Below are 13,929 nucleotides of genomic sequence, written 5' to 3'. Positions count from 1 at the left end.
TAGAATAAAATCACTATCGCACAAGTATTTTTGAAGAATTCATTAGACACACTGAAAAGAACACATACCTCACCCTCAAACTAATTAAGTTGCCAGGAACAAACAAAGTAATATAAAGAAACCCAAGTTAAAAGGTCCTTGGTTTGACAGAACATAAATCCATTTGAATTACATAAATTACAGCTTTAACTACAGCCAAAAGAAAGAGGCTATAAAAGAGATAACGGTATAGAACAAATTAAGTGACTTTCGCCAGGGTCCCAGGTTCAATTCCCGGCTTGGGTCACTGTCTGTGCGGAGTCTGCACATTCTCCCCGTGTGCATGGCTTTCCTCCGGGTGCTCCAGTTTCCTCCCACTCGTCCCGAAAGACGTGCTATTAGGTAATTTGGACATTCTGAATTCTCCCTCTGTGTACAGGCGCTGGAATGTGGCAACTAGGGGCTTTTCACAGTAACTTCATTGCAGTGTTAAGGTAAGCCGACTTGTGACAATATTATATAATTTCTTGACACGAGAGATAAAGAAAATAAAGCCACTCTCAATAGTAGTATTTTGTCTAACTCTATGTTTGAAACTCTGGACACAAGAGATAATTGAATGAAGTCACTCTTAGAATGACCTACTGACTGAACATAGGTTAAAACGTTTGACACTCAAACCAATATTAAAAGAAACAATAATCAACTTTTGAAGACAGACTGTCAATAAGATTAAGTGAAACTGCAAATCTCTAAAGTAACTGCTCATTATAGAGATCAGGAACAATCGGGCTATCAACAGAAATAGGAGGAAAAGTATACATGAGGGACGGATTTGGAATGGTAAAACATTCCTTCCCTGCTAGCAGTCAAATGCCTGTTCCCAATCTGTTTGTTGAACAAGTGTCTTGAGGCTTTCATGAGTATATGTATATTACTCTTAGAAATGTATGAGGTAATGATACCTAGAGATACTTTCAGATTTACATGTTTAAATATATCTTTCTTTTAATGAAGATAATCTGTTAGCAGATAATAATGAACTGTTGGAAGATTTACATTTTGAAGACTCTGTAACTCTGTTTTCTACTTTGAAATGTTTATAATAAAACCCCAATAAAAATGTAAACTATGTATTTTTACATTGAGTAAGTTTAAAATCCTAGACGCTCTCTTAGGATGTTTTAAATGACAAGGAACCACACTGAAAAAGTAAATGATTTAGTTTTGAGCGACGACTCGAAAATTCTCCCATGAGAGGGTCAATGAAATCTGTTTAACTGTTTAAGACCTGGAAGTTTAATCTCCCTTGAGTGAGAGCTGTTCTGTTCTTTAAAGGGAAATAGTTTTCCCTCCTTTGGTGGCTTAGTCAAAAATAGATTTGCAAGATTAATCATTCGGGTCAAAACAATCTTAAATCTTCCACAAAATGTGGAAGTTACAGTCTGCAGTAGTCCGCTCTCTCCCTTCCTTGGATTGGTAACGAGCGATGGGTTGCCACTCCATACCGACTTATTTGTGTTTCAATTCTTAAGCACCTGTCTCGCCTGACGTTTTATCAGGTGAGAATCCAGCAGCACAGAGTGGCGAGGTGCAAAAGGAATGAAGGAGAACATGCCCCCTTTTTTACAACACTAGCTGCCCTAAAGCAGATGAGTTTAAATGCCCCACTGAAAATAACAGATCCGGGAAAATGTAAATGTCTAAGGGAAGTGAATGGGATATGGAAGTGGGGCTTCAAACATCGGGGTGATGGGGGGGGGGGGGGGGAAAGAGTCGAACATTGGAGAGGGGAAGCGGGAGGAAATTGGAAATCCATGGGAGGAGCCAGACATGGGGGCGGCACACTATTCAGCTATGGGGGGTAGTCAGACATCAAAGGGGGAATGGTCAGACATCAGTGCAGGAATGTGGTCAGAAATTAGTGGGGGGGGGGCGGAAGGTCTAACATCGTAGGAATAATCAGACATCGGGTGGATAGTCAGACATCGGGGGATAGTCAGAAATCGGGGGATAGTCAGAAATCGGGGGATAGTCAGACATCGGGGGGCTAGTCAGACATCAGTGGTGGGGGGGGAAGTAGTCAGATATCGGGGAAAGTCAGACATCGGGAGGTGATCCAACATCAGGGGGGGTGCAGTCAGGCATGCTTGCCTTCATTGGCCAGGGCATTGAGTACAAGAATTGGCAAGTCATGTTGCAGCTGTATAGAACCTTAGTTAGGCCACACTTGGAGTATAGTATTCAATTCTGGTCGCCACACTACCAGAAGGATGTGGAGGCTTTAGAGAGGGTGCAGAAGAGATTTACCAGAATGTTGCCTGGTATGGAGGGCATTAGCTATGAGGAGCGGTTGAATAAACTCGGTTTGTTCTCACTGGAACGACGGAGGTTGAGGGGCGACCTGTTGGAGGTCTACAAAATTAAGAGGTGCATAGACAGAGTGGCTAGTCAGAGGCTTTTCCCTAGGGTAGAGGGGTCAATTACTAGGGGCATAGGTTTAAGGTGCGAGGGGCAAGGTTTGGAGTAGATGTACGAGGCAAGTTTTTTTACACAGAGGGTAGAGGGTGCCTGGAACTCACTACCGGAGGAGGTGGTGGAAGCAGGGACGTTAGTGACATTTAAGGGGCATCTTGACAAATACATGAATAGGATAGGAATAGAGGGATACGGACCCAGGAAGTGGAGAAGATTGTAGTTTAGTCGGGCAGCATGGTCGGCACAGGCTTGGCGGGCCGAAGGGCCTGTTCCTGTGCTGTACTTTTCTTTGTTCTTTGTATAGTCAGACATCGGGAGGTGTTGTCAGACATCGGGGGGATTCAGACATTGGGGGGTTGTCAAACGTTGGATCATCCGAGAGGTAGTCAGATATCGGGGGTAGTCAGACATCGGGGGGCTGGGGGGTAGTCAGACGTTGGCAGGGTAGTCAGACAACGGGGGTGGTAGTCAGACATTGGGGGGTTGTCAGACATCTGGGTAGGTAGTCAGACATTGGCAGGGTATTCAGATAATGGGGGAGGTAGACAGCGGGGGAGGTAGTCAGACATCGTGGGATAGTCAGACATTGTGGGGTGGTCAGACATCGGGGGTTAGTCAGTCATCGGGGGGTAGTCAGAAGTTGGGGCAGTAGTCAGACATGGGGGGGGATAGTCAGATATCGAGAGGTGTATTCAGACATTGAGGAGGGTTGTCAGACAGCGGAGTACAATAAGACATTGGGGGTACAATCAGACATCGGGTGGGTAGTCAGACATCGGGGGTGCAGTCAGACATCGGGGGGATAGTCAGACATGGAGGAATAGTCAGATATCAGAAGATGTATTCAGACATCAGGGAGGGTTGTCACATAGGGGGCACGGGGGTTGGACAGTGAAGATGCCAAAGGAATTTAGGCTGATACATTCAGTAGGAAGTTAATTTTTAATTAGATGCTAAATAATAATTGCAGCTAAATATTCCCTGGCCCCGAAAATGTAATCTTATGAACTGAAGTTTCATTCTTCCAAAGGTGAATTATTGTTGGAGATTTTTTACAATAAAATTATTTATTTTATTTTTTCAACCCATCTCTTGTAACTCTCCCTCTTAATCCCATTCATCTTGCCAAACCTTTATTTTGCTGTACATTCATGTTTTTAATGCAATTTATATTTCCTACTTTATACTTACTGGTTTAGACTCTGGGATGGGATTTTGCACACCTACCATGATGTATTTTCTGGCGGTGGAAGCAGCCGTCATTGGCCAGTGGCAGTATCTACCAGTCCCGCCGATGTCTACTTAGTTTTGCAGGCTCTGCAGAGAAGGGCTGGAATATTTTGGCCTGTATGTCTCAGTGAGGATTCATTGACCATGCTTGTGGGTAACTGTTAGCGAGGCGAACGGCAAATGCTGTTCTTTCCCGTTGACTACAAGATTCAGGCCATTATTCCAAAAATAAAATAACACCAAATATGTACCTTTTCCAAAGAAGTGCAGAGGAGTTATTGCAGCAATCCTGGTCAATATTCATCCCGTAGCCAACATCATTAAAATAAATTATCTGGTTATTATCACATTGCTGTTGGTGGGACACTGCCATTGACAAATTGGCTACTGATTTTCTACATTGCAACACTGACTACAATTCCAAAATACTTTGTAGACTGTGAAGTAATATGCAACCCCCTAAGATTGTAAAAGCCACTCTATAAATGAAAATCTTTCTTTTCAGTTTTGACATGCTATTATGTGAGTAGTTATAAAATGTGCTATTTTATCTGAACATGTATTGTCAGTAACAAAACATTGATTTATTCTTTGTCTATTTCTTTCCCATGATTAAACATACCGGGCTTTCTTTTGGATTTCACACATGAATCAGCCAGTGTTTCCAGCAACCCTGCTGAGTACAGTGTAATATCTACCATTACTACAGGATCAACGTCTCCTAAATTGCACCAAATAGTCACTTCTTGAAGTATGGACAGGATATGCATCCACTGAAAAAAAACAAGATAAATGAATATATGTCAGCCATGTGAAAGATAAACTATTGTCTATGAAGATAACAAGAATGGTCACGAATCAAAAAACAAAATGCTCTACATCTGAAATAAAAACAGAAAATGCCCAATAGGTCAGGCATCTGGAGAGAGTATCAGAGCTAATGTTGCAGGTCAATAACCTTTCATCACCTCCTGACCCTCCAAAGCCTGACCACAGCCTACATGGCACAAGTCATGATTGTTTTTTTTTTTGAAGGGGCAATTTAGCGTGGCCAATCTACCTACCCTACATATCTTTGGGTTGTGGGGGTCAGACCCACAGACACACGGGGGAGAATGTGAAAACCCTACAAAGACAGTGACCCGGGGCCAGGGTCGAACAAGACAGGTGCGTGATGGAATACGCTCTACTTGCCTGGATGAATGCAGCTCCAACAACACTCAATAAGCTCGGTACCATTCCAGCCCCACTTGAATGACACCCCATCCACAAACATTCACTCCCTCCAGCACTGACGCACAGTGACAGCCATGTGCACCATCTACAGGATGCACTGCAGGAACTCACCAAGGCTCCCTGAACAGAACCTGTGAAACCCATGGCCACCACTCGGACTAGGGCAGCAAAAACATGGAGAACACAATCACTCGAAGTTCCCCTCCAAGTCGCTCATGATCCAGACTTGGAAATACTTTGCCATTCCTTCACTGGGTCAAAATCCTGAAACTCCCTTCCTCGCGGCACTGTGGGGCTACCTACTCCACAGAGACTGCAGCGGTTCAAGAAGGAAGCTTAGTGTTGAAACTGAAAGATGTCGAAAGATGTGCAGGTTAGATGGATTGGTCATGCTAAATTGCCGCTTAGTGTCCAAAAGGTTAGGTGGGGTTACCGGGATAGGGTGGAGGTGTGGGCTTAAGTAGGGTGCTCTTATCAAAGGGCCGGTGCAGACTCGATGGGTTGAATGGCCTCCTTCTGCATTGTAGGGATTCTAAGCTCATTACCACCTTCTCAAGAGCAATTAGGGATGTGCAACTAATGCTGGCCTGGCCAGTGATGCCAACAGCCCATAAATGAACTTAGAAAGTCAAAACTAGGTATCCTCTACATGGGGCAGGCCAAATGCAGATTGGGTGAGCGCTTTGCACAACACTTCTGTTGAGTCCACAAGCATGATCCCAAGCTTCCGGTGGTCATTTTAATTCTCTACCTTGTTTTCACACTCACATCTCTGTCCTTGGATTGCTACACTGCTCCAGTGAAGCTCAATGCAAGCTTAAGGAACAGTACCTCTTAATCATTTGTGTTGGTACCACAGACTAATGCCATATTCTGCCAACATTTTTTAAATAAATGAATGTGGTTAACAATGTGATAATGACCAAACAATCTGTTTCGTGATATAGACGAAGGTGTCGACATTGACCAGGATACCTCTGATATTGTTTGAAATTGTGCCATGGAACCTTTACATCCACCTGAACAGACAGACGACACCTCAGTTTCTCATGAGAAATTCACTGGAATGTCAGCCTTGATTTTTATGCACTGAAGTCCTGGAATGGGACATGAAGTTGGAACCTTGTGGTACAGAGGCGAGAGTGCTGCCAATGACTCTATCATCTTCTTTCAATTAGGCACTTTATAGCCTTCTAGACTCCACACTGATTCAACAAATAATTTAGTCTACAAACTTTGTCCACCTACCTTGTTGCCTTTCCTTTGCTTGTTTTGGTTTTTCTATTATTTTCATTTCCAGACAGAAACACACCTGCTCTAGATACATCTTCTTTCTTTGATTCTTTTCTTGTCCCATCACCCTTTGGCCCTGGAATACTAACCTTTCTGTCATTTAATTTTTCTTGTCTGCCACCCTATCACAGACCTTCCTTTTGTCCTTGCCCCATTTACCCCTTGTCCAAAACATATTGCATCTGTAACGTTTCCCAATTCTGATTGAGGTTAATCGACATGAAACATTAATACTATTTCTCCCTCAATCGGGTACAGGTGCCTGTAAAGGTTCCGAGAAGGCCCCCCACCGTCACTGGGTGAATACTAGTAGTGCTGCAATGAGGCCCTTGTGGGCTTGAATTGGCCTCAGGATGGCAAGGCTCCTCCATCCTCACGCTTGATGGGAGGCAGGAGGGAGGTGGCACCCTTCCAACAAATACACCGCCTCCAAACTCACATCGGGGGGAATTAAATTCCCCCATTCCTTCTGAATGTACTCGCAATGACGCTCTATGCATTTAAATCAACCAAGGTAATTATTCGCAACTCAAAATTAATACAATACTTTAATGGGTCAAATATAACTATTGCATTTTTTGTCCAGTCAATGGTGATATTGGAACTGTCAAATTTGGATTTTACTTGTAGTGGTTTTTGCAGCTCCCCTATTTGTGCACAATCCCTCATTTTCTCCATCATGGCAGCCTTCTCCTTTTGCCAAAATTCTTATGCTTCCCTCCATCCATCCTATTATGCTATATCTATTTACAGATCTCTTTACTGGGTCATTCTTTTGTTTCTTGATTTATTCCATTACCATTCACTTTGGCCTTGCACAATCATCCTTTCAACATTAAATCAATCTGCCTTCCAACCTATCACCATGTATCAACAATTGCCACCCACTCCAATTTTACCTCTGTGCTTAAAAATAACACAATCTCTAGCACCTTCCGGTGCTGATGAAAGGTCACCAACCCAGCAAGTTAATTCTGTTTCTTTCTGCAAGATACATACTGTCATGATATTCAAACACACACATCATGATAGACACACCAACAGACAAATCAGAACACACACCACCACAACCAATCACAGAAAGATATAAAAGCACAAACACGACACCTGGTGGTCAGTATTAGCTGGAGACCAGGACAAGGACAGACCTGCTACACAACACACTCAGGGAGACAGCACGTGCAGAGTATCCAGAACGAACTGTATTATAAGAGTTAAAATAAAATAGAGTTGTACCACATACAACTATGTTGGCTCATCTGTGCACCAGAGCGCCCAACACCACATGGTACAGGAGTGGATCGATACCTGCCAGCATACCTCAGTGTACACAGACAACCAGCAGTGCCCAGGCAAAATGATAGAGCTCCCGGTTCCGCAGCCGCTCCAGTGCTACGGCGATCTCCGCGAAAACTGGCGGCGATTCCGGCAAGTGTTCGAATTGTTCCTGGTGGCAGCTGAACTCCAAGACCTGGATGATAGCGAAAAAATTGAATTTCTCCTCACCATCACCGGTGCAAGGGCAAGAGAAATATTCACAAGGTTCAGGTTCTTCAGGAGGCAGCAAAGGTACGATTACCAGGCAGTCCTGGACAAATTCTCCAAGTACTGTGAAGAAAACGCAATCCAATTGGCAAGCAAAGGTAAGAAAAGCGGCAGTACTCACCTCGTGGCTGGGATCCCGGAGCCCGAATTCCCAGAGGCCGAAATCCCGGGCCTGAGAGAGGGCTGGGTCGAGGTCGGCGGCCATCTTGCTAAAGGTATCACGCTAGCACAGTTGCGCGAGCAGTGCGCAGAACCGGAAGTTTCGTTTGCGCATGCGCGAGATGCTGCGCATGCGCAGTCAAGAAAACGGCCATCGGTAAAGGAACAGTGATCTGAGCATGCGCAGTCGATTCCTACGTGCTACATACCGAGCGTCAGGATGTCAGAGGCCCCAGACCGCACCAATTTAACGGGGAAACGTCCCAAATCCAATTTAAAAGGGAAACGTCCCAAATCAAAAAAACAAAAATCTGTTGAAGCTGTAAAACAACCTTCCCTCACCTGGAATGACAGCACATTGCCGCAAATTGACCCAGGAGATGAATTTGACCTCCGAAGAACCCTCCGACAAGCAGTTACCGCCGCACAAGCCGATGATTCCGACCTCGAATACTTCGATGACGATCTTTACAGTGTTTCCGGACCTCGCGAGCCCAATGATAGCTCCGTGGTCCTATACGACTATGACTCGGACGAACCTTTCGTGTTGCACATTGGCGGCCCCCACATTGAATCCGACGCAGATGCGGATTCATTTTTCGGATTTGAGGATCTTCAATCCAGCAGATATGACGTCCCAACTTATCAGTACCAGATGATGCTGCAGCCGGACATTAACAGACAGGGAGCGCTGCAAGCACACGGAGAGCGCCCTGCTGCCACACAGAGCGTGGTCCACGTCCCGCTCAACGTTCCCGACTCTATGAAAGAAGACATGCAAGACTCCAGAGCGCAGTCCTTGCATGAACCAGAAGTGACTCCAGTGTCACAAGCCTCCACAGCAAGCTCGTGGACAGACTCCACAATTGCAGAAACGCAAGACTCCAGAGCGCAGTCCTTGCACGAACAAGAAGTGACTCCAGTGTCACAAGCCTCCACAGAGAGCTCGTGGACAGCCTCCACGATAGAAGCAACGCAAGACTCCAATGTGCGGTCCTTGCAGGAACAAGACCATGAGGCTCTAGCAACCTCGCCTGACCAACCAGCGGCAGACGATGCAAGTCTGCCATGCTCACGTGAACAGCAAGGAGGCTATAACAGCCTACCATGCTCCACTACACAGCAGCATTGCCATGACGGTCTCTCATGCTACAATGAAGGGCACAGCGCTGAAGACTGTTCAAGCCCAACTGAAGACAAGCCAAAGGAATCGCCTCTTCCAAGCCCGAAGAAAAAAGGTTTATGCGCTGACCTTCAGGATCATTATAGCCGAACAGAGATTAATAATGCTGCACGGTCACAGAAGAATGCTGAGGATTTGCTAAAGAAATTAATTGAATGTTTAACTTGCAAGGAGCAGACTGAGAATTGCCAGTGTTTTAGTACGGATCGAAAAAATGGACAAGACATTGATCCTCAGGTAATGGAAATAACACAACCTGAATCATATCTACAGCAGGGACAAATGTCTCCCTTCAACACAACGCCGCAAAGTCCCAACTTCGGAGACCAGCAGTTAGTCAGTAATGACTCTTCAAACCTTGAGGGGAACATTAATTGCATTGAACCGATACACACTCCACTGATAAATGAGCAGAACATTGGAGCAAGAATCCTGAGGACACCGACATCGAGTAGCCAGATAACGAATTTAAAACCCGCAGCAGTTTCAAGTGAACCAAGTGTGCTTTCCACTAATGGTGAAGATGCAGATAAGGTCGACCCGATTATCCATTGTACCACACTAAACCCAGTGATTAAGCAGTTATGTATGGGGAGTATAATGTGGGCAATTGAGAACAGTAAAAGAGAGACTGTGACCATGCCAGTCCCAGCAAAATCAGACCCAGAGACCATGAAGGCATGTACATTAGACAAAGATACATATGAGGTACCTGAGAAGAAAAGTGAAACGGAATGTTCTTTGGAAAATAGTACAATGTCGATAGAAACATTGGATCCTATATTCGAGACCATACATATGGGAGAATTTGGGGGTAATAAACAAGGTTCTGCAATGTCTGGTGGAAGATTTAAAATTCCAAAGAAGAAAAGCCCAAATGAAGGACAACGGCAAGACAATGACAGTCCACCGACATGGTGTGCACCACCAGATGAAAACTCTGACAATTTACCCAACCCTAGTGAACAGCAAGCTGCTAATGAGGATCTATCCACGGGATGTGAGACGAGTGACGACAGCATCCCACTTCCCATGCAAAAGGTGCAAGGTGACAGACCTCGCCTAGTGCGTACCGAGGCACTCGACGATCACGGTGGGACCACTGACGACTGCGGTGGCGGCGCACCGCTTCCATCCTCGATGGCTCGAGCCTCTCCACTGGTTGGTGCATTCCTGCATGTTCCGACTCCAGAAGTGCAGCTTCGGGGAATCTCGGCTGCCTCCAGTGAACCTGTTGGGACTCTGGGACGGGGGGCATCGACGGAAGGCAGACCGGACTCCAGATGGGGAGCAGCCAAGCGCCGACTCTGATTCGCGCACGCCAGACCTTGCTCCGGACGGGCGGTGTCACGGCCTCGGTGATGGCACGCTCAGGGTGACGGCGGATGCCACGGCGACAGGGAATGGATCGCGTGGCAGTCCCACTGGGTCGGCAGTGGCGACCAGCACCGGCGGTCCAAGACGGACACACCAATTCGTGCCATCGCCAGACGTTGATGCGAGCAACAATTCTCTCTCCAAGGCGACATGCTTCGACGTTTCTCTGCGGAGTCGCCCTTCCGGCACAGCAGGTGGCCGGAACCAGCGTGCACGGTCTCGGCCAACTTCCACATCTGGCACAGTCATCGCCTTGCATGATATTAGTGATGGTGCTACTTCGATGGCAACGACCCATCGGCTACAAGATGCCGTCCACCACAAACATAAAAAGAAAAAAGACTCCACCTTGTTCCTGGCATGCAGGGCGGATGGATTGGTGCGTAGGCGCAATCAGCGGGCTTTGCGCCGCCTTCCACGCTCGCAACTGAACCGTACGCACACGCCGGATCCTCCACTGGTTCCCAAGGATGACTTCGTGGAGATGCCACGGATCATGCCCCTTCCATCGCCACCAGAACCAAACCACAGCCAAGGCAACACTAACAAAGATGTTGAATGTTATATTTGCACGAATGAAAAACCAAGCACTGCACGAAGTACAACAAATGGAAAAGTAGAGACTTCGGCAACAGCATCACCTCCAACAGTCCAAGGTGAACCAGTGTGAACCCAAATCTCCACAGCTGAACCGGCTTGAGGACCAGCCTATTCTTGAGGCGGTCACCCATTAGACTGGACTTATAACGCTGTTCATACGTTCAAAAGTCAAACACTTCTGTATTATAACCTCTGTATTATAATCGTTCCAGATATCGTCTGACCGGACCACTGTTCAAGTTTTTTTTTCTCGCATTCATGTTTTGTTATGGTACAACCTTGTTAGTGTGACGCACCCGACATCGCCCCATGTAAATAGTTACGTCATATACACACGCTGTACAGAACACACGCGCACACTCTTAGATGCACTCACGACACGATTATATTTATAACCACGCAGGCACATATCTTTGTAAAAAGGGGGGATGTCATGATATTCAAACACACACATCATGATAGACACACCAACAGACAAATCAGAACACACACCACCACAACCAATCACAGAAAGATATAAAAGCACAAACACGACACCTGGTGGTCAGTATTAGCTGCAGAGGAGGACCAGGACAGATCTGTTACCTAACACACTCAGGGAGACAGCACGTGCAGAGTATCCAGAACGAACTGTATTATAAGAGGTAAAATAAAATAGAGTTGTACCACATACAACTGTGTTGGCTCATCTGTGCACCAGAGCACCCAACACCACACATACTACCCGACTTCCTGAGTGTTTCCAGCATTTTCTGTTTTTATTTCAGATTTCCAGCAACCACAGTATTTTGATTTTGCCGTGAGTCATGCAATCGGGCTGATGATTAATGAATGCTCATACCTTCCCAAAGTTATCCAGCTTCTTTAGGTATTTAGTAGAACCAATAATCCCAAAATTGCCTCTCTGAAGAACATTCTTGCACTTTTGCCACAGAAAAAGAACGGCATCAACAACCATGTCTATGTCTGGGATGGTACCCTAGAAATAGAAAATTAAAAATTTTGACAGCAATTGGTTTACTTTATAAGATTACCTTTGACAATGTGCAATTTTTAATTGAGTATTGCTGAAAAAAACGAGACCTGCTGTTGAAGTTTTTTTGTGTTGCATTCATCAGGACAGATTCATAAGAATACCAAAATTAATCTGTGAAACGGAGCAGTTAAATGAGCTCTCTTTCTTTGAGAAATCTGCTGGTGGGTTCTCCACAACTATCTACCAGAAGTCTAGCTTTGCTGGTCAATATACAATTGGAATTTTGCAGAGCTGGGTCAGAGGGGTTGACTCCCAATGGGACAGGATGGAAGAGAGTTTGCACAAACCACATTCATATGTTTTGGTCTTGTCCAAAGCTGGAGGATTACTGGTAGGGGGTGTTTAGGATAATCTCTAAAGTGGTGCACGTAATAATAATAATAATAGCTTATTGTCACAAGTAGGCTTCAATGAAGTTACTGTGAAAAGCCCCTAGTCGCCACATTCCGGCGCCTGTTCGGGGAGGCCGGTGCGGGAATTGAACCCGCGCTGCTGCTTTGTTCTGCATTACAAACCAGCTATTTAGCCCAGTGTGCCTAACCAGCCCCTCGGGCCCTGGGGGTCATATTCGGGGTGTCGGACCAGCCGGGGTTGGAAACCGGCGCAGAGGCAGATGTTGTAGCCTTCACCTTGTTGATCGCCCGAAGGCTGATCCTGCTAGGGTGGAGATCAACCTCTCCACCCTGTACCCTGGTGTGGTGGGGGGGGGGCCTACTGGAATTCTTGACGCTTGAAAAGATCAAATTTGAACTGAGAGAAAGGATGGAAGGGTTTTACAATTCATGGGCATTATTCATTCTGCACTTTCGAGATTTGGATCACATCGAACATTGGGAGGGTGGCTGGGAGGGTTGGGGGGGAGAGGGACTGTATGTGTTAATGGTGACTATGAGTGATTCCTGATTCCTTTTTGTCATTTGTTTATGTTAACATGCAGGCTAATGTTTGGGGTTTGGTGGGAGGATGGGATCGTTGTTATTGATATGGGGATTGGCATTACATTCGTTACTGATTATTGTTTATTGTTGGGTGTAAATTTGGGAGAAAATGTGAAAAAAGAGAATAAAAATATATATTTTTTATATATTTAATATATATATATATATATATATATTTTTATATATTTTCACCTGAGGAAGGAGCAGCGCTCCGAAAGCTAGTGACATCGAAACAAACCTGTTGGACTTTAACCTGGTGTTGTAAGACTTCGTACTGTGCTCACCCCAGTCCAACGCCGGCATCTCCACATCATTATATTTTTTAAAGTATACAATTGGAATTCCTACAATTCCACACACTATAAGATTGGCCTTATGAACAGCCTAATAAATGGTGCCCGAGCCATTTGTTCACCGTGCAGACATGGTGCTGAAAAAGGGTGCATCAAAGTTATCCTGTGGGATAATGACTAATGGTCAGATTATTGCTCATTCAATATCCCACAAAGTCATGAACATGCTTAAAAGGTTGTCATTTCAATACTGAAAAGTGCCCAATCTACCTCAGTACCCTGGAAAGGTAAGGGGCGCGATTCTCCGCTCCCGCGACTAAGTGCCCACGCCATCGAGGTTCACGACGGCGCGAAACGGCCCCGATCTCGACCGATTCAGGACCCGAAAATGGGCTAGGATCGGGGCCGCGAAAAACTCGGGGTGGCGTGTCGCGAAAGCAGCGTCGTCGGGCATTGCCGCTGCCTAAAAGCGGCGCCGCATAAATGACACGGCCGGCGCCGCGTAACTGGCGTCACCCACTCATGCGTGGTTGCCGTCCTCCCCGAGGCCGCCCCACAAGAAGATGTCAGGTGGATCTTGCG

General features: G+C 45.8%; 1 protein-coding gene across 2 annotated transcripts in view; it reads right to left on the bottom strand.

The window, feature by feature from the left end:
* The window catches only part of LOC140388177 (cilia- and flagella-associated protein 54-like), a 948,449-nt gene that overhangs the window by 873,649 nt on the left and 60,871 nt on the right, over nucleotides 1-13,929 (bottom strand). For both annotated transcript variants that reach the window (XM_072471937.1, XM_072471938.1), the window contains exons 2-3: nucleotides 11,922-12,059; nucleotides 4,310-4,460 (exon numbers count right to left, since the gene is read on the bottom strand). In XM_072471937.1, coding sequence (XP_072328038.1) covers nucleotides 4,310-4,460; nucleotides 11,922-12,059 — 289 coding nt within the window. The remainder of the gene's footprint in view (nucleotides 1-4,309; nucleotides 4,461-11,921; nucleotides 12,060-13,929) is intronic.

The sequence above is a fragment of the Scyliorhinus torazame genome, chromosome 13 (genome assembly GCF_047496885.1).
Source record: "Scyliorhinus torazame isolate Kashiwa2021f chromosome 13, sScyTor2.1, whole genome shotgun sequence".
Lineage (NCBI taxonomy): Eukaryota > Metazoa > Chordata > Chondrichthyes > Carcharhiniformes > Scyliorhinidae > Scyliorhinus > Scyliorhinus torazame.
Note: the sequence above shows the minus strand (reverse complement) of the source record. Positions and strands in the feature narration are given on the sequence as shown.